Below are 21964 nucleotides of genomic sequence, written 5' to 3' on the forward strand. Positions count from 1 at the left end.
CTCACACACACACATTCTTCTTTTTTTGATTGGTCATGGGGCTTGAACTCTGCACCTGGGCACTGTCCCTGAGTTCTTCAGCTCAAAGCTAGTGCTCTACCACTTTGAGCCACAGTGCCACTTCTGGTTTTCTAGTAGTTATTGAAGATAATAAATAGTCTCACAGACTATAGTGCTGGGGCTGACTTTGATCCTCAGATCTCAGCCTCCTGAGTAGCTAAGATTACAGGTGTGAGCCACTGGCACCTGGCTAGACTATATTTTTAAAAGAACAGAAATTGAGCTGTCAGTAGGGTGAACTTAGAAGATTCACTAAATTATTCTTGTATCACTCATCATGAAATACTATAAGCAAGTCTGAAGTCCCAAGGGGCTACTTCTATAAAAATGTATTCTTAAGATGAGAGAACATATTGCTGTCAACAGTATTCTAATTACTACATTAAATAAAAAGCACTTGTTTTGAGGGAAGATCCAAAAAACAAAATAGGACAACAGCCTAGTTAAGCTGTTCCTGATGTCTCCACTCAACAGAGAAATTTCACACCTACTTTTCAGAAAATTAAAATGGCTTGTTTAAATTTTAACACTAATATATCAAACAACTTTGAGCAGCATGATGAACTGATTCTCTGGTAAGGTTTTGCCTCACAGGAGCCCCTTGTCCACCCAGCAGAGGAGTTGGCAAACAACTGCATACTCAACTGCTAGCCAATAAGGACAGGACCCTAGAGATTACTGTTCTCTACTGGGTTCTCTTCCAAACATGGGAAACTAGAAACCAAGGAATTTATGGCAGTTCCTTTAGCTAACACAGCACCCCAATTTTGACCAAAATGTTAACAATTTTCTTTATAAGAGGTAAGCAATCACAGGTAGTTATGGTTTATTTTAACTTTTTATTAGGAAACTAAAGCAAAACAACAGAATCCCCAAAAATTCAAATACAGAATTCTAACTCCAATTCTAAACAAATATGAAATCTACACCAAGAACTAAAAATCAGTTTGCCAATATTGGTAAATAAAGAGTAATGGCTAAAATGCATCTGCAATAATTATTTCTTCACTAGCCTCGACTTTGCATCCCTTAATTTCCTTGTTCCTTGGCTTAGGGCAGAGAATGTCTTTCTCACCCATCTTTGCTGCTACAGTGTAAGTTTAGAGGAGCTTTTGTCTGTTCCCCAGCAAGTATGTGAGCACCTTCCTACTGAGCTTAGAGATGTGAACACACAAAAATGAGTCCATCAAAGATCCATTCTAATGTAGGGGAGCTAAGACACTAATAAATAAGTAATAAATATGAATATTTTGTACAAGGTACAAGTCATATAACATGAGTTAGTACAGATAAAATATTAAATATGAACAATGTGAAAGGAGCGATTACATTCAGATAGAGCATATGCAGACTGTTTTCTGAGGACAGCATCTGGGTTGGGTATGGACTATTCTTTCCTACTATACAAGGCTTCAAAGCGACCCCGAATCCCACAGACCCAATTGTGGTCTTGGTTTCAATGCTAATTTTTACAACTCTTTAAGCTTCTGTCCATCCCTTAAAACTGCTCATTTCTTAAAACAATTAAAAAGCATTGCTATAGCCTATATAAACAGTACTTTAGGGAGTTAAATGGTAAATTTAGTAAGGTCTTTGTTAATTTTAAAACTCCCTAGTCAAGTTTTATCTAAAGGGCAAAAGAAGCCTAATCATTGAGCCATGATTTCAAACATTCAACTAAGCAAAGCCCGCTTTAGGTGCATTATCAAATCTGTATTGAAATTTACAAGAATAAGAATAAGATGAAGTAAACAGCTGAACATTTAGAAGCCAAACAATAAAACAGTAATGGCAAATATGAAAGGATTCTAAACCACAGGATTCCTTGTACAAAAAAAATTTTAATGAATTATGAGCAATGAACATTACAGACTTTCCTCCTTAATATTTCTTCTTTCCTACATCAAACCAGATAATTAAGACAGCTGATCTCAAGTATAACAGAAGACCACAGTATGATTCAGAGGAATAGTAACGTCTGCTTGCACATCTGCACACTTCATTAAAGAACCAAAGGAATGCTCCCAATCTAAGACAACACCACAAATCGGATTGTACACTTTTTTCCTGACCACTGTTGTGGTTGAAATACAAATACTACTTTCTTTCCCTAAAGCACTTTTTGTCCAGAGTACACTTCCCCATTATTTTTTCTTTTACCTTCAATATCCTTGTGAGGTAGTGAAGGGAGGGAGCAAGAATTGTCTTTTGCAGATGAGAAAATCCTATGTAAATTTTAGATCAATTGTTCTCAGTTTCATACTGACATCATCAGAAAGTTTTTAAAAATCCCAATGGCCAGGTTATATCCCAGACCAAAATCAGAAACTTAGGGTATAGGATGGGACCCATCCCATGAATATTTTAAAAAATACATTCTGAAGTGATTCCAAAGTGCAGCCAAGGTTGAGAAGCACTGACTTAGGGTGATTTATATGTCACCCTCAGGTGACACAGTTTTCTACCTAAATGCTCTCTCAGCACCAATGAAAAAAGGGAATTCCTTTAACATTGAACAGTTTATTTTGACAATGTGGATAGCTACTACTAGTCTCTAGTAACAAATGCGTTTATCAGGTTATAAATGAAGGCTCGTCATTTCCCCAATGTTCACACTAACTAGCAACTTCTATTTTACAAAACTTGCAAATTTGAATCTTTGAGATCCAAATGGCTTGTTAAGTAATAGGGCAATGATTTTGATCCTAGGTTCAATATGAAAAACCCATGTGTTTGCTATATGTTTTTCCAATCAGCACCTTCAAAACCAGGTTACAAATGTTTACTAATAAGACAAACAGAAGTTACAAACAAGACTATCGGCAAAAGCTCTTGAAATAGGCTGCCTCACAACCTGAAAATTCAACAAGTACTTAAAGGACTTCATGATTTTCTAACTAGTCACTTTTCATCCTGAATCAGTTTTCATCGTTAATCAAATTTTACACCTCATCAAACTGAGTTGAGCTGAAAAATTAATTTCTGTGTCAACCATGGTCTCAAACACATTTAACATACAACTTCATTCTGTACAACTAAGTTTCTTCTTGACAGGACTATCAAAATGAAACTTTAACAAATTTCACTTTTCAAGCAATGTACCAGAAACATAATAAATACATGTAAACCTTTCAGGTAGAAAAAACAAATTTTTGTTCTATGGCTGAGATCTCCTGCTTCATAGGAGTGTTGTTCATTTTAACTCTCTAGGAGCAACCCCCCCCCCCACAGACACAAGAACTCCAGCAAGCTGCTCGCTGTCTCTAATTCTGTTAGATTCAAAAGAAAATATAAATAGAGCAATAATCTAAAAGTACAAAGATTTCACTTACTTTGATCAATTCTTATGTATCTGAATCCATACAATTTATACTTTCATACCGAAAGATTTCCCTTTTAACAAAAGAAAAATCTCAACTCATGTGTGTTGGATTTTAAGTCAAGAGTCAGTGAAGAGATAAGATTTATCAGTCAAAGTAGGAAATGTTAGACTCTTCTCCAGTATAACTTTCAAAATATTGCCAACCCTACCCTTTCAGCACAATGTGTTACATTTCAAGTCTCATGGGAGTATTTAACTATAATGAGATTAAGAATAGTCTAACCTGAGCTCAGGTTGGCGCTATTTAGGATGCGTGAGTAAACATTTTCTTGATAGCCCCAAGGCAGAGTTGGAGGCTTAGACTGTTGCATGATGTAAACAATATTAAATTAAGATTATCTGACAACATCTACATCATTATAAAGTTAGAAAATAAAAGAACCATTAACCATTCCTTTTCCTATGGTTTATGATGAACAGCTCTCCTATTTGAGGACTATAAGAGCACATAGCATTGTCCTATAAAATGAGACACTTTCTCAGAAGGCCAAAAAATGAAACCAGGTACCAAAAGATGTGCATCACTATTACATCTTAGAATCATTGTTACTGATATGAGTGTAATTAGAAGAATTACCTTCCCTCAATATTAAGCCAGGAGGTGAAGAATCTTTACCATTATCATGATGGTAAAAAAAAAAAACAACAACAACAACAACAAAAAAAGCAACAACAAAAACCCTGTAAAAGCTACAGGAATTGTAAATCAAAATAATACAAAATGAGACAACATAATACATGTCTTCTTAAGGTCCTCTTCTTTGTGGTTACCCAATTGTCCCCAAATGTTATTCTAATTTTGTACCATGTAGTGGTTTTTTGTTTTTGTTTTTTTAAGAAATTTAAGTAGAACAAAGCAACCACTTTGTCCTTTTTTTCTTACAGTTTTTTATACATATATTGTATATACAACTTTTAAAATAGCTGCACAATTTTATTTCTCATTGCTAGAGAAGTGCAGTCCAGGCAGACCATGCTTCTCAATATATTAAAAATATTAAGTAAAATCCCAACCAGTTTCATACTTATCTAATAGTCAAGCTGGCTGGCAAAAAAAGTGTGTATGGGGGGGGCTGGAGAAAGAACAGGCAGTTGTAGATGGAATCAATCTTTCTTCACAAACAAACTATTTAAAAATCTTGCTATTTCCTTATCCCTTTTACAGCACCTCTAACATCTCACCTTTAACTCTGGAAAGAACACACTGATAACTCAAGAGATAAATCTGTTGTAACATGCATAAGTCAACTGCCCACTCAACCAACTGCAACCCTGAGGATTATTCTGGCCCAGTGGAAAGAGGAAATACTAAGATAATCTCTGATGTAGAGTTGCTTCTCCAGTTTACAACTTCATGTGTTTTCAGGATGTTTCTTGGACATGCACACATTACTTCACTTCATGATTCTACTTTCCACAAGTAGGTCTCTACTCTGTCAACCCGAAAAAGCCACTCTCATCCATCCAAAGGTTTTCCAAGGTAAACCAAAGTCACTTCTGTGTTGCCGTATACAGCAGAAACTGCTGGATATAAGCAGGCTTTTGGAAGTCCTCTGAAGGCCACCCCCAGGAACTCATATCCACGTTCAAATGCTAAAGTCTTATCTTCCATGTCCAAGATGACTCGAATTCTTTCTCCTATCTGTAATAGACATTACATAAAGTCACAAGAAAATCCATCAAAGGCACAGATAGAAAAAACATAACACCAATTAAGAAGTTGAAAATATAAATTTTAAAAGTTAACCAGAAAAATTCAGAAGGAAAAGCTTCTGATGAGAGAAAACACATCTAGGAGAAATAACACACATAATTCTCTCTTCAAATGATCACTTTGATCTTTTAAAAACTCACATAAGATCTGTGTTTAGTTACTAACAAACATCTCAAATGTTCCCCTGAATAGCCCCTACATTTTCATTTGTTCTTCATTTAAGGGCTTTTCTATAACTTGGCATATTTTACTACAAAAAAGTCTACTAAGTTGAAAACTACTATAGCATATACATATAATGAATATTATCGAGAAAAAGAATTTTGACATGCTACAACACAGATGAAACAGGAAAAACATTATCCTAAATAAAATAAGCCAGGCATGAAAAGACAAATATTGTCTTTATATTGATTTCATTTATATGCAGTTCTTAGTATAACCAGAAACACAAATAAATTTCCAGGGGCTGAGGAACAGGAGACATGGAGAGTTACTATTTACTAGAGTTTACACTGAAAACAAAGGAAGTTTTGGGTATAGGGTTATGGTTATATATTGTACATGTGTTCAATGTCATTAAACTGTATACTTACAATTATAATAACAGAGGTGGGTACCTGTGGCTCATGCTTGTAATTCTAGCTACTTGAGGGGTTCAGATGAGAAGAATCCTGATGCCAAGCCAGGTCAAACAAAGTCAAAGAGACCACAGAAGGTAAGATGGACCAAGATGGCTCAAACCTGTGTGTGTTGGTGATTCATGCCTGTAATCCTAACTACTCAGGAGGCTAAGATCTAATGACTGGCTTTGAAGTCAGCCTGAGCAGGAAAATTCAGCAAAAAAACAAAGAAAAAATGAGATTCTACACTGAATACAAGGAAATACACACACACACACACACACACACACACACACACACACACACACACCACCCCCCCACCCCACCCCCTCTGAAGGAATGGATCAGTGGTATTGTTCCAGCCTAGCAAGTGTAAGGCTCTGAATCCAAACCTAGTGGCTCATCCTAGCTAGCTCCTCAGGAGGCTCAGATCTGAGGATTGTAGTTCAAAACCAGCCTAGGCAGGAAAGTCCACAAGAGTCCTCTCCAATGGACCATCAAAAAGCCAGACAGCAGGGCCAGGAGTTTGGCCTAGTGGTAGAATGCTTGCCTAGCATGCACAAATACCTGGGTTTATAAGGCAGTTACATACAATGTAGAATTTATATAATCATGACTAATCTAACTGTATATAGTCATGACTGATCTCTAACTATAGATGTTAAAAATGAAGAATGGTGGACCAGGAGGTTAACCTAGTGGTAGAGTGCTTGCCTAGCACACACAAAGACCCAGGTTCAATTCCTCAGTACCACATACATAGAAAAAAACTGGAAGTGGTGTTGAGGCTCAAGTGGTAGAGCTCTAGCCTTGAGAAAGTCCAAGGACAGTGCTCAGGCCCTGAGCTCAAGCCCAGGATTGGCAAAAAAAAAAAAAGAAAAGAAAAGAAAAGAAAAGAAAGAAAGAAAAAGCTTGACATGGCACTGTGGCTCAAGTGGTAAAGTTCTCCACCTTTGGCAAAAAGGGAGCTCAGGGATAGTACCAGGGCCCAGAGTTCAAGTCCCAGAACTAGTACAAAAAAAAAAAAAGTGATCTAGGAAATCCACTTTAAGTAAAGACTAGAAGTGAAAGAGTGACAAAAAAGGTGCTCTGTAATATCAAGCATTTTCAAATATGTATCAATCAGAAACTTAAAAAAAATCAGACAGAAAGAAAAATCATTAATAATATAGACTTGAGGGGGCCAGCAGTGTTGTCTACTGTTAGAGTACTTGCCTAGCATGCACGAAGCCCTGGGTTCAATTCCTCCATACCACATATACAGAAAAAGTCAGAAGTGGTGCTGTGGCTCAAGTGGTAGAGTAGTAGCCTTGAACAAAGAAAGGTCAAGGACAGCACCCAAGCCCTGGACTGGCTAAATAATAATGATAATATGGACTTGAATTTTAGCAACAAATTTGATCTAATTGTGATTTAAAGACTACTACATCATGGGCCTAGAGTATGGTCTAGTGGTAGATTGCTTGCCTAGCATGCACAAAGGCTGGAGTTTGATTCCTCAGAACCACATACATTAAAAAAAAAAAAAAACCTAAAGTGGTGGTGTGGCTGAAGTGGTAGAACTCTAGCCTTGAGAAACCCCAAGGACAGTGCTCAGGCCCTGAGTTCAAGCACCAGGACTGGCACCCCCCCCCAAAAAAAAAGACTACTACATCCAAGAATAAAATATATGTTCTTGGACTAGGAGCACGGCCTAGTGGTAGCATGCTCGCCTAGCATTCAGGAAAAGCTAGAAGTGGCACTATGGCTCAAGTGGTAGAGTGCTAGCCTTGAGCAAAAAAGTGTCCAAGGACAGTGCCCAAGCCCTGAGTTCAAGCCCCAGGACTGGCAATAAATAAACAAACAAATGAATAAATGAATAAATAAATACGTTCTTTTTAAGTACATGCAGGTTAGCCATGAAAGGGTCAGGACTCTTACCTCCAATTAGCCAGGAAAAGACAGTTCAAATGGTAGAATACCAGCTGAGAGCACAAAAGCTGACCAAAAGCAATATGCGCAATGGACACAAGCCTCAACAGCAGCACATACACAGAAAAGACTTAGATGTGCCACAACATAGGAAACATGAAAACTTCACGCAAGAAATGAGGGGGCAATGTATAGTCACGGGACCAAATCTGCCCTTCAGACTATAAAATCTTACTGGGGTACAGTCATATTCACTCATTCACAATATCCACAGTTAGGTTCATGCTATAACAACAGAGTTGAAAGGTGTGACAAAGACAATATGGATTATAAAGCCTAAAGTATCTACCCTGGCCCTGTTCAGAAAAAGCTTGGCAACCTCTGATTGATCGCAAAGGTCAAATATGTATTAGGAAATAAATATTGAAATGCATCATTTAAGCAATTACTAAAAAAACATAGCTGCTATATAAATATTTATGAGCTTAAAACAAATTTACGTATAACTTTACCAAGGCCAATAGTTGAGAAAATATTCATTTCTCACCTGGTATTTTGGTGCATTATTACACTGTGGAAAACTGCCATTGACTTCGCCATTATGCAGTAGATTATTGTCCACCAAATTCCAGCCCCAGCTCTGGTCGTCACTGCCCAGCAATGCCACATAACCTTGGCACTGCATGGGGGCCCGCTTTGTAGCAATTCCAATTACTGCCACAGTGCCCAAGGGGCCCTCCCACCATACTTCCCATGCATGGCGGCCCTCACTAAAACCAATCTTGGTCCTTGCACCATCAGTGCTCTGAGCAATGGGGTTTCGATGTAAAGTAAAGCCATTCTTCTTGATATAGACATTCCTGGAGCAGTCATTAGTGCTGAAGGCATGCTGGAAAGCGCGTACCTAAAAAGATGAGAAACACATCAGAGAAAACAGAAATTTAATTTTTCTTAAATATTAAAAAGTAACCATATCTGAGGCTTATGCTTTTAAATAATAAAGCTACATTTTAAAATTACCAAATATTTCCAAAGAATGGCTTAAGTTTTAGGATAAGAACCTAACATTAAGATTGTACAACATGGGCTGGAAGTTTTGCCTAGTGGTAGAGTACTTGCCTAGCATGCCCAAAGACTTGGGTTTGATTCCTTGGTACCACATGCACAGAAAAAAAAAAAAAAATGAAGTGGTCCTGTGGCTCAAATGGTAGAGCTCCATCCTTGAGAAACTCCAAGAACAGTGCTCAGGCCCTGAGTTCAAGTTCCAGGATTGCAATAAATAAATAAATAAGATTGTACAATATGTCCTTCTCATCTCCCTTCTTTCTCTTCCCCTTTGTCTTCCTACTTCCCTTTCTCCTACCAACTTAAGAGAAAATAAGCCAGGCATAGTGGGTCCCTTGTAATCCTGATACTCAGGACGCTGAGACCTGAGGATCGTGGTTCAAAGCCAGCCCGAGCACTAAAGTTTATGAGACTCTTTTCTCCTATTAACCACTGAAAATGGAAGAGTGGTTCTGTAGCTCAAGGGATAGGATGATAGCCTTGAGAGCTCAGGGATAACGCCGGGCCCAGATGTAGGGCAGTTGTCTTGAGCGGAAGAGCTCAGGGACAGCACCCAGGGCCAGAGTTCAAGCCTTACAACCGACCAAAAACAAAAAAGCAAAAAACAAACAAAAAAAGATTGTATAACATGTCAAGTGGTAGTGGCTCAGGTCTATAATCCTAGCTACTCAGGAGGTTGAGATCTAAGGATTGCAGTTCAAGGCCAGCCCAGGAGGAAATTCCATTAGGCTCTTTTTTTTTTTTTTTTGCCAGTTCTGAGGCTTGAACTCATCAGGGCCTGGGTGCTGTTCTTGGGCCTTCTTAATACTAGCACTCTACCATTTGAGCCACAGTACCACTTCCAGCTGTTTCTGTGTATGTGGAACCAAGGAATCAAACCCAAGGTTTCATGCATGGTAGGTAAGCACTTTACCACTAGGCCATAATCTCAGCCTCCAAGAGAATCATCTCCAATTAACCACCAGAAAACCAAAAGTGGAGATGTGGGTCAAAGTGGCAGAGTACTAGCCTTGAACAAAAAGACCTCAGGGACAAGGCCCAAGCTGAGTTCAAGCCCCACAACCAGGGCTGAGGAAAAAGGAGGAAAAAATAAAAGGGGGAATTGTACATTAAACTGCCAACTGGAGTCAACATGCCTGCAGTTATCTCTTGAGGCTAAGGAAAAAGGACCATTTCAATCAAGAGTTTGAGATCATCTAGGGGGACATAATGAAACCTTGCTATAACAAACAAGCAACTAACTGCCAACCTGTCTTGTTGCTACCAAATGCTAAACTGTAGCATGATTTCTTCAAGTAGACTTCTTAAAATATCAAAAAATATACACAAGAATCCTTGTATTTTAGAAACAATTTTTGGATGAAATAATGGCATGTAGAATTGCTTAGAAATATAGGGGATCGGGGGGGGGAGGAGGGAAATGGGTACCAAGACATGTGAAAGGGTATCAATGCATGTGAATTAATGCACCTTCTATCTGGCAAATATCATGTAACCCTTTTACTAATTACAAAAAAAAAAAAAAAAAAAGAAATATAGGAGGTCAGGGCCAGGGGCGTGGCCTAGTGGTAGAGTGCTTGCCTAGCATGCACAAAGACTGGCATTCGGCTCCTCAGTACCACATACATAGAAAAGCCAGAAGTGGTGCTGTGGCTCAAGTGGTAGAGTACTAGCCTTGAGCAAAATGTGCTCAAGCCCTGAGTTCAAGCCCCGCCCCCACCCCCAAAAAAAGAAAGAGGGAAGGGGTGGAGGGAAAGAAATATACGGGCAGAATAGGACAGAGTGTATTGGGTAAACATAAAACTAGATTTGTCATGAGTCGCTGGCAAAATTTGCTGATTGGTATAAGGAAATTCCTCAAAGCATTTTTTCCACTTTTATGTTTGATATTTTTCATCAAAAAGTTAAGAGATCAGTGATTCATATACAGATCTCATTTTTGAATTCTTATTTGCTAAACGTGACATTTGAAATATGATGTAAAAAATCAATGTTAGGGGCCGGGAGTTTGGCCTAGTGGTTAAAGTGCTTGCCTAGCATGCATGAAGACCCAGGTTCGTTTCCTCGGTACCACACACATAGAAAAAAGCCGGAAGTAGTGCTGAGGCTCAAGCGGAAGAGCTCTATCTAGCCTTGAGAAAGTCCAAGGACAGTGCTCAGGCCCTGAGCTCAAGCCCAGGACTGGCAAAAAAAAAAAAAAAAAAAAAAAAAAAACCAATGTTAAGAAAATCTAAAAAAAAAGTTAAGAGATGCACATTTTTAAAACATTTTGTTTTTATTGGTGTATATGGTACTGAGGATTGAACTCAGTATGTCCTACTTGCCGAGTACCACTTGACCTCTCTCCCAGCCCCAAGAGATGTACATTTTTCATACCGACAATTGTATCATCAAAACAAATTATTCTTTGGAGCAGGGGAGCATGACACAGTGCATGCCTAGCATGCACAAAGCACTGACTTCTATCCTCAGCACTAAAAAAAATTCTATTTTATAGAAAATAGACTTTAGTCATAACAGCTTGACAGTTTATGAAAAATGTTAGTAACCACAAACTAATGTAGGTCCTTATCATACTTGCTAAGTATTACTCATATACTGACACATCACCATTTTCATTTTACCAAATAAAGATTCCTCTAGATAGTAACTAAATTCAACCAGTAGGACTTGTAGCCATTAAGAGCAAACTACCATAAGACAAGTTAATTCTTCAATAACAAAAATATAAAACAAAAAAACAGTATAAAGCAGCTACTTCACACAAATAATAACCATCTGTCATTTTTTTTTTTTTTTTGCCAGTCCTGGACTTGATATCAGGACTTGAGCACTGTCCTTGGGTTTTCTCAAGGCTAGCACTCTACCACTTGAGCCACAACACTACTTCTGACTTTTCTATATATGTGGTACCAAGGAATGGAACCCAGGTCTTTGTGCATGCTAGGCAAGAACTCTACTACTAGGCCAAACTCCTAGCCCTAAGTCATGTTTTAATAATTTACAACTTTTGGTCAGGTGCTGGTGGCTCACATCTGTAATCCTAGTTATATAGGAGGCTGAGATCTGGGGATCAAGTGTCAAAGCCAGTCCAGGAAAGAAGGTCTATGAGACTGATATGTCCAATTAACAATTAGAAAATCAGAAGTGGCCTGTGGCTCAAAATGGCAGAGTTCTAGCCTTGAGCAAAATAGCCAAGGGACGGGGCCCCTGCTCTGAGTTCAAGCCCCATGACAACATCCCCCAGCTATGATCAACAGCCCCCCTAAAAAAAACTGGGAGTTTTGCCTAGTGCTAGAGTGCTTGCCTAGCATGTATGAAACCCTGAGTTTGATTCCTTGGTACCACATACACAGAAAAAGCCAGAAGTGGCACTATGGCTCAAGTGGTAGAATGCTAGCCTTGAGCAAAAAGTGTCCAAGGACAGTGCCCAGACCCTGAGTTTAAGCCACAGGACTGGCAAAAAAAAAAAAAAAAAAAAGAAGGAGAAGGAGAGGAAGAAGGTGGGAGGGAGGAAGGGAAAGGAAAGAAGAGAAGAGAGGGACCAAGACATGAGAAAGGGTATCAATGTACGTGAATTAATGTACCTTCTATCTGGCAAATATAATGTAACCCTTCTATTAATTACAATAAAAATATATGAAAAAAAAGAGAAGAGAAAAAAGAAAAGAGGAGCTATGTTGAAAATGAACTAAACTTATGGGCAGGGGTAGAGGGAAAAATTGGGAGAGTATAAAGGGATGATACTGTTCAAAAAGAAATGTAGTTATTACTTGACTTATGAATTGGTAACTCCTCTATACATTACCTTTGTAATAAACTTTAAAAATTAAAAATAAAAGTAATCCATTCTTTACTTATATTAAAATATTCCATAGTACATACAAAAGGAGAAATGTAGTCATTATATTCAATGTACATTGTGTAAAAATTGTACCCTAACTTGAGAGTAGGGATAGCAGGAGAAAATGGAGGATGGAAGAAATGTCACTGATCATGATGCACTGTACTGACAGCCTGACATATGGAATTATAACCGCTTTGTACATCACTTGATAATTTTTTAAAATATCCCACAGCAGTAGAAGGCTAGAACCTATTGCTGAGATTGCAGAGTGTCAGTCAGCATAAAGACGAGTCCAAATTAGGAATGAGGACACAGACTTCAAAGTCAACAACTAATTAGTGAGGAACCCAGAAATCAGAACTTACTTTTTCTCTTTCTTTCTTTTTTCATGGACACTTTTTGCTCAAGGTCAGCATTCTGTCACTTGAGCCAGCACTCTGCCACTTGAGCCACAGTACCATTTCTGGCTTCTTCCTGTGTACGGAGGAATCGAACCCAGGGCTTCATGCATGCTAGGTGAGCACTCTACCAGGCTATGTTCCTGGTCAGAAACTTAGTCTTTTTATCAAGTGTGTTCACTTATTATTAACCATACTTAACTGTTTCATTTTGCATAGCAATTTTTAACTGCTTTTTTCAAGTATCTCATATTTTCCAAAGAAAGCTGTAAAGCTGAAATATTCCTATTTTTTCCTTATCTGTATTAGTATACACTTTCAAGCAGCTAAGGGATCACAATGTAAGAGTTAATGAGAAGAAGCTTGGATGATGTGGCTGTATGGTAGAGCACTTGCCTAGCAGGCTCAAGGCTCTGGATTCAATCCCTAGCACCACCACCACCACTACCACCACTATCACCACCACATACACAAAAAAAAAGTAAATGAAGGAGAAAAATATCCCAAACAAGTAAGGTCAGTAAGGTCTAAATTACTCAAGAAGAATTACTCAAGAAGCCGGGCACTAGTAGCTCACACCTGTAATCCCAGCTACTCAGGAAGATGAGATCTGAGGATTGCAGTTTGATGCCAGCCCAGGCAAGAAAGTCCATGAGACTCATCTCCAACTAACCACCAGAAAACTGGAAGTTGAGCTGTGTTCAAAGTAGCAGAGTGAGCAAAAGAATTCAGGGAAAGTATCCAAGCCTGAGTTCAAGCCCTACAACCCCTAGCCTCTTCTCCCTCACCAAAAAAAAAAAAAAAAAAAAAAAAGACTACTCAAGGCAATCACATCAAGAGAATGAATGCTTCATTAGGGAAGACCTAATACTTCCTTTTATTCCTAAATCCTAGGTTTTTGTTTTTGTTTTGATTTTTTTTTTTTTTTGCCAGTCCTGGGCTTCGGCTCAGGGACTGAGCACTATCCTTAGACTTTCTCAACGTTAGAGCTCTACCACTTGAGCTACAGCATCACTTCTGCCTTTTTTCTATGTTTGTGGTACTAAGGAATGGAACCTGGGTCTTCGTGCATGCTAGGCAAGCACTCTATCACTAGGCCAAACTCCAAGCCCAATCCTAGTTGTTTTTAATTTCATTTGTCACATGACATTACTGACAACCTTTTCTATAAACACCTATGACACCTTCCTATTTCACTGGAATGACTTCTATTATATTCTTCAGTGACCCCTCCTTCCTCTGGCCCCTCAAATTCTAAAGAAACACCTTTATCATATTTCATACCCATTTTAATAACCTATGATAGCCTTATATTTAGTACCACATCAACTATAAACTCTTTGTCCTCCAGATCAGAGTCCTCATATTTCATTTTCTACTTTCCTTGTATACAGTACCATATCTGCTTTTCTCTTCCCACACATTCTCTAACACCACCTCCATAAAGCTATTCTTAACCTGGGCCACTCAATCTCTTTCATTTCTCTCCTGAATTCCTACCAACAACTGTCTACTTCACATTGTACTTAATTACACAGATTTTATTTTTTAATACACTCCTACTTGATTCTAATTAGGACAAAACTTGCAAAAATCTAAATTAATTGATACTCTATAGGAAATGCAGAGGACAGAAGAGCATATAAATCAATACCATGGGAATGAAATCAGTAAAATCTAAGATGACAACAAATGTGTTACACAGGTAAAAGGCAGAGTCAATCTACAGACTAAAACAGCCTTAAGAGACTTATTTTCGGGGCGGGAGTTTGGCCTAGTGGTAGAGTGTTTGCCTGGCATGCACAAAGACCCGGGTTCGATTCCTTAGTACCACATACATAGAAAAAAGCTGGAGGCCAGGAATTTGGCCTAGAGGTAGAGTGCTTGCCTAGCATGCACAAAGACCCGGGTTCGATTCCTCGGTACCACATTAGAAAAAAAAAAAAAGCCATAAGTGGTGCTGAGGCTTAAGTGGTAGAGCTCTAGCCTTGAGAAAGTCCAAGGACAGTGCTCAGGCCCTGAGCTCAAACCCAGGATTGGCCAAAAAAAAAAAAAAAAAAAGAAAAAGAAAAAAGCTGGAAATGATGCTGGGCTCAAGTGGTAGAGCTCTAGCCTTGAGAAAGTCCAAGGACAGTGCTCAGGCCCTGAGCTCAAGCCCAGGACTGGAGAGAGAGAGAGAGAGAGAGAGAGAGAGAGAGAGAGAGAGAGAGAGAGAGAGAGAGAGAGAGAGAGAGAGAGAGAGACTTATTTTCATGAAAATCTTATATAGGTCTTACATAAACTATAAGTTAAAAATACAGTATTTGACATTTATGAAACAGTGAATTTTTTTTTTTCAATCCTGGGGCTTGAACTCAGGGTCTGAGCAGTCCTGGGGCCTTCTCAAGGATAGCACTCTGCCACTTGAGCCACAGTGCCACTTCCGGCTTTTTCTATGTATGTGGTATGGAGGAATCAAACTCAGGTCTTCATGCATGCGAGGCAAGCACTCTACCACAAGGCCAAACTCCCAGACCAACAATGAATTTCCAATATTAAGAAATTATGGGGGCTAAGAGCGTGGCCTAGTGATAGAGTGTTTGCCTTGTATGGATGAAGCCCTGGGATAGGACCTTGAGCTGAAGAGCTCAGAGACAACGCCCATGCCCAGGGGCAGGGCGGTAGCCTTGAGTTGAAGAGCTCAGGGACAGCTCCCAGGCCCAGAGTTCAAGCCCCATGACAGACCAAAAAAAAAGTATTCAAGCATAGTGCCTAGGCCCTGAGTTCAGGCCCCAGGACTGGCTGACAGACAGAGTGGAAAGAAGGGAAGGGGGGAGAGGAGGGGCAGGAGTTTGGCCTAGTGGTAGAGTGCTTGCCTAGCATGCATGAAGACCAAGGTTCATTTCCTCAGTACCACATACATAGAAAAGTCAGAAGTGGTGCTGAGGCTCAAGTGGTAGAGTGCTAGCCTTGAGAAAAGCCCAAGGACAGTGCTCAGGCCCAGAGTTCAAGCCCCAGGACTGACAAAAAAACAAAAAGGAAATTATTACAGCTGGGCACTAGTAGTTCACCTGAATAGTCCTAACTACTAAGGAGACTAAGAGAGCTGTTCCAAGTCAAGAAACCAGGCAGGAGAGTCAGTGAGACTTTTTCTGGGTAGGATCTCAGCCTCCTGACTAGCTAGAAATATAGGTGTGAGACATTAGCACTGTGAGACTCCTTTTTTTTATTTTTTGGTTTCAGTCATGGGGCTTGAACTCTGGGCCTGGGCACTGTCCCTGAGCTCTTTAGCTCAAGGATACAGCGCTACCCCTTAAACCACAGTGCCACTGTACCACTTCCAGTTTTCTGATGGTTAATTGAAGATACAAGTCTCATGAACTTTTGTGCCCAGACTGGCTTTGAACTGTGATCCTCAGGTCTCAGCCTCCTTAGTAGCTAGAATTACAGGTGTGAGACTCTCATCTCATGTGAAGCCCATGTGGTAGAGTACTAACTTTGAGCAAAAAGATCATGAGGATCAAGGTTCAAAGCCAGCCCAGGCACAAAAGGACCTGAGACTCTTATCTCCAATTAGCCTCTGGAAAACGGAAAGTGGGGCTTGGCTCAAGGGTAGGCTAGTAGCCTTGAGCTGAAGAGCTCAAGGACAGCATCCAGGCCAAGTTCAAACCCCATGACCCATCAAAAAAAAAAAAAAATCAGAGACAACATCCAAGCCCTGAGGTCAAATCCCAAAGCTATCACAAAAAAGTACAGAAAAACAGAAGGGAGAAGGGAGAAAAGGAAATTATTGTAGATTTCCTTTTAGATATGTCAGAACTATATCAAATATCCCCCTCCCCACTGGGTCCTGGGCATCAATACTGAGGAATCAACCTAGAGCCTTGAGCATGCAAGGCAAATCACTCTACCACTTGAGCCAGGACCCACACCATGTGTCCTTTTGTAGAAATGTATACTGAAAATTTCAACTGCAATGGAAACTACCATATTAATAAATAAAAACAATCCATAGTTTCTGTCTTAGTTCATGAATCTTACATTATAGGCTATGCGGGAGCATAGCCTAGTAGTATAGTACTCGGCTAGCATGCATGAAGCCCTGGGTTCAATTCCTTGGTATCACATACACAGAAAAAGCCAGAAGTGGTGGTATGGCTCAAGTGGCACAGCACTAACCTGAGCAAAAAGTGTCCAAGGACAGTGCCCAGGCCCTGAGTTCAAGCCCAAGAACTGGAAAAAAAAATAGCCTTAAGACTTAGCTTAGGCTAGATCTGAAACTTAGAGAACTATAGTTGGCTGCCAAGTATGGTTAGAGTAACTACTTATTATATGAGATAAAGCAAAACAAGAATTTTGAAAAAGAAAATGCCTTGATGCAGATCAATGACACAGCATTAGATTTGAGTATGATGTACAGCAAAGAAAAAAGGAAAGGGGAAAGATAGGATGGGAAGGAAAAAGGGGAAAGAAGTAAAGGGAGGAAAGGGGAAAGGAGAAAAGGATGGAAGGGATAAAGATAGGGAAGGGAAAGAGAAGGGAAGGGAGAAAAAAAGGTTCCAAATAGACCAATTCCAAGTATTTTCCATGTTTATGCTTCTAAATCTGTTCTCATTTTTCTTTTACTGTGTCTCCTTAGTCCATTTGACTCTGCCTTTTTCCCTCATTTCACTCACACCAGCTGTTCTCCTGGCCATATCCTTCTCTTCTCTTTACCCTATTTATAATATACGGACTAACTCCTGTCCTTTCTGTTTCAGGGCCTAATCTCTTTAAAGTATAGCTTTTATTTAGTTCATCATTCCTCTGCCCAAAGCCCAAACAAAAGACTAAAGATTGTATTTCAAAAGACCTTCCATGATACATTTAGTTCCAGCTTACTTTTCAATCATCATTTTCCTTTCTTTAAATATTTTAGATCTTTACCCTAGATCCCTTCACTAAACTCTAACTTCATGAGCACACACTGAATTCCACTCTACCACTGTTGAACTTGTTGCCAGTATTCAAAACCTAACCCAACTAATCCCTATATTATGTAAGTCAGATACCTACGAGTCACCCTTAGCACTTCCCTTTTCCTCATCCCTATTTCAAATCCATTGCCAAATTCTGTATTTTTATTTCCTAAATCTGCCCATTTATCTCCATTTCCTTTACTTCCTAACTAACTTAATGCCCACATCCAAGCTGTCCTCCACATTGAAGGTCAGAAATAACCTCTTTAAAATGAAAAATAATCAGGGAAAGCGGGGAGTAATAGAAGGGAGTGAGATTGACTGGAATACAGTGGAAATGTTTGGAAAGGTCATAATGAAATTCCTCCCTCTGTGTAAGTAATGTATACTAATAAAAAGTACACAATAATTATATTACTAATCCACATGTCCCTAAAATCTATTGCTTATAATTGTAAATATCTTCCCTATAGTTTGGACCCAGGCTATTTCTTCCATTTTATCTCATATTAGTATAACTTTTGCTATATATGCTTCAGCCTAATTCTCATAATGTTCTCTTTTGAAATGCTAATACTTGGTCTAGCCCATGTAATAAGAAAGCATTCCCTAACCTCCCTACCTAAATACAATCTTCTATTACTGACTCTCACAATATCTTGTATCTGTCCTTTATCATACTTACCAAATGCAGTTTTACAACTGCAAGATTATTTAACTAATATCCATTTCTCCACTACCATGTAACTTCCCAACGAGAATAGTGTCTACAAGTTTGTTTTTATTTCACCGTGGTACCTTTAGTTCCTTGTATGGATCTTTTGTTTGGAGTACTTCCTCTTCAGCAACTACTCAAATCCATCCCATCTTTAAACTCTCCACTCAAATGCTGGATGACTGGATGTCTAGTACACTGTTTTATATCTAACAGTAAGGAGCAATATGTACCATGCATTGAAGTTATTTCTATATTTCTTTTCCTTTTCTACCACACTAGGGAGTTCCCAGTGTGACCCTTCTGAATAAACATTTCATCCTGATGATTTTTAGAAAAGGTCATGCAACACCAGAAAACAATCTATCATTAGTACAAGACAAATAATATAGTGCACATAGTAGAAAGATATATAAAATACTAAAAGCTTAAGAAAACTAAAATAAACTGAGTACCAATGGCTCATGCCTGTAATTCTAGCCACTCAGGAGACAGATCTGAAAAATCACAGTTCAAACTCAATCCAGCAAAGTCCATGAAACATTTATCTCCAATTTAACATCAAGGAGCTGGATGTAGAGCTGTGGCTCAAGTGATAAGAGCCTCCTGCAAACAACAACAATAATAAAAAACACAAACAAAACCTCTGGGACAGCATCCAGGCCCTGAATTCAAGCCTGGAAATGGCACAAAAAGGAAGGGAAAGATGGACAGGGACAGGATGAAAAGTGAGGGAGAAATGAAGGGAGGGAAGGATGGAGGAAGGAAGAAAAAGAGGGAGGGAGGGAGGGAGGGAGGGAGGGAAGGAGGGAGGGAAGGAGGGAGAGAGGGACCCAACAGGCAGCTAGGCAAGGCAGGCAGCAAGCAAGACAGGAAGGCAGGCAGGCAGGCAACAAAATTAAAATACCTCTGGCAGGGTACAAGACAAATGATAATATAGGGCTGCCTTCAAGTAGAGAAACTGAAAACTAAGGACCAAAGGAAGATATTTTGCTTTATATTATTTTGCTTCGATTGAAGCTTGACTCACAAAGGCATGTAATCTTTTGTTACATGAGTTATATTCATGACTCATGAATATATTACAAAAGAAAGTCAATGTAAACTAAGCCAGAAAATACACTTATGGAACTTTTCCCATTAAAAAAAATTTTTAAGGCTGGGCGCAGTGGCTTACTCCTGTAATCCAAGCTACTCAGGAGACTGAGATATGAGGATCAAGGTTCAAAGCCAGCCCAGGCACTAAAGTCAGTGAGACTCTTATCTCCAATTAAGGACCAGAAAACTGGAAGTTTTCTGTGGCCCAAGGGGTAGGGCGGCCTTGAGCTGAATAACTTACAGACAGGGCCCAGGCCCAGAGCTCAAGTCCCAAGACCTACAAGGAAAAAAAAATGTAATGAAATCCACACATTAAACAAATTAGGACAAAATTGCAATCTTCTACACTCTCCTATCCATTGAGTATCCATTGAGTATCTGTTATTCACAAACATTCTCCTGGCAAATGTTAGGAGAAAAGCAAGAGATGTAATAGTTGACAGCTTTAAATAACATTATTCTTTACCTTATGAAACTAAGGTTTGTCTTTATGTAACTATAACCAGGGGTTATATTACATGTGTATAATCACATGACTCAGAAAGCAGATGGACGGCAGGATAGTAAGTTGGAGATTAGACTGAGCTACATACATGACTATCTCCATAAAGAAAAATCAAAATGAAATATATACATACACATACATTCTACATGAAAAATAATTGACTTCTTACTCTGACCCTCACTGGCCATAGCTTTTTTTAAAAAAAGTAAATGTTTATTACATTCCAGGTGACACTTTATCCTCTTACATCTACACTGATGAATACTGAATAATAATAACCAGCCTAGGCTCTTTGTTTACATGGCCTCGAGAATCCCCACGGCCCTACCATAATCTGTTATTCAGCATTTTACTTTGTACTATGAAGACATAAGAATATGGACAAGAAGCTAGGAGGATTCAAAAAGTTGTGACAAAGGGAACCGATGAGCCATCTTCAAGGTAGAACTACGAAAAAGTTAGCAAGGAAGTAGCCGATAATAGTCACAAAGGGAAGAATGACGACTCTGCGGTACCAATCAATAGTCTATGAAAGCCTGTAATCTCAAAAGTTCTTAAGCAGAAGACCTAGGACCACATTTACTTGTAAGCCTGAAATATATTGAAGTAAAGAGAACCTGGGGGGAGGAGGGGTAAGAACAAGAAAGAAGAGGAAAAAAGAAAAAGGATGAGACTAATGCAAGATCTCAGAAACTAACTTTGTATTAAAAGCATCAAAGAAAATATAATTTAACAAAAAGTCTACCAGGAGGCCAGGGAGACGAATAATCGTCATGAAAAGGTACAATCGTCTGGCTATTCGAAGGGCAAAGACCGACGAAAGTAGGAGTAGTAAGAAGCTAGTCTTTTAAAAAAGTGGAGTAGCTTAAGGGGAACTTCAATCGAAGGATCTTTAGGGAAAAAGAGGTGAGGAATATTTGACTGGAGCGGTGTAAGACGGGATGGTGAGGCTTACAGGCGTCTGACCCAGAAGCTTGGAAGAGAAAGCCATCAGAGCCGGGAGGACGAAACCTGGGGCAGCGCCGTGGCCGAGGGTTCTCTTACCTTGGCCTTGTAGCTGGGCAGGTTGCAAAGGATGTCCGTGCGCAGAGCCTCTTCTGCCAGGCTGCGAGCGCACAGGCTCCGCCACACCTCGCTATTCTCGTCGCCGTGTAGACAGCGGTACCAGTGCTTGCACACCAGGGCGCAGCTCCGCAGCTCGGACAGCTCCAGGTAGGAGAACACCAGCTCCAGCACCCGGCTGGGCAGCCGGCCCCCGACCCCCGCGGACCCAGAGCCCGCGCCGCCGCCCGCGCCGCCGCCGCTACAACCAGCGCCGCCCGAGGCTGCCCCGGCCCCCGGGCCAGGCGTCGCCATCGCTTCACCAGCCGGCCCGAGGGCCGCCGCCGCCTCTGCCTTTAACCCCCGTCCTGGCACAGGAGGCCCAGCCCCGCCTCGAGACCCGAGCAGCTCGCTCACCACCCCTTTCAGTATCAGCCACTGGCGCCACCACCACTCCCGCCCCTGCCCGGGGCGCCCGCTGCGCGCCCCGCCTCACTGAGGGCAGACGCACCGGCTGCTCGAGCGTCCCTCTCCCCTCCCCCGTGGCTCAGCGCGGGCGCCGCCGGAACAGCCCGATTCGGCGGGCTTCCCAGCGGCGCGCCCCGGGCTCCGCCATGCGAGTGAGGGCACGAAGCAAGGGCGCATGCTCAGTTCACGAGCCGTTCCTC

At 40.2% G+C, this 21964-nt stretch overlaps 1 protein-coding gene across 1 annotated transcript; it reads right to left on the bottom strand.

The window, feature by feature from the left end:
- Positions 1–4117: 4117 nt before the first annotated feature.
- On the bottom strand, positions 4118–21951 carry Fbxo45 (F-box protein 45). Its single transcript, XM_090344422.1, has 3 exons — positions 21300–21951; positions 8238–8594; positions 4118–5084 (listed from the first exon to the last, which is right to left on the bottom strand). The coding sequence occupies exons 1-3, from the start codon at positions 21609–21611 to the stop codon at positions 4899–4901; spliced, it is 855 nt and encodes a 284-aa protein (XP_090200548.1). The 5' UTR covers positions 21612–21951; the 3' UTR covers positions 4118–4898.
- Between the last annotated feature and the right edge of the window lie 13 nt (positions 21952–21964).

Source organism: Megascapheus bottae, chromosome 1 (genome assembly GCF_031878675.1).
Source record: "Megascapheus bottae isolate mThoBot1 chromosome 1, mThoBot2.hap1, whole genome shotgun sequence".
Classification (NCBI taxonomy): domain Eukaryota; kingdom Metazoa; phylum Chordata; class Mammalia; order Rodentia; family Geomyidae; genus Megascapheus; species Megascapheus bottae.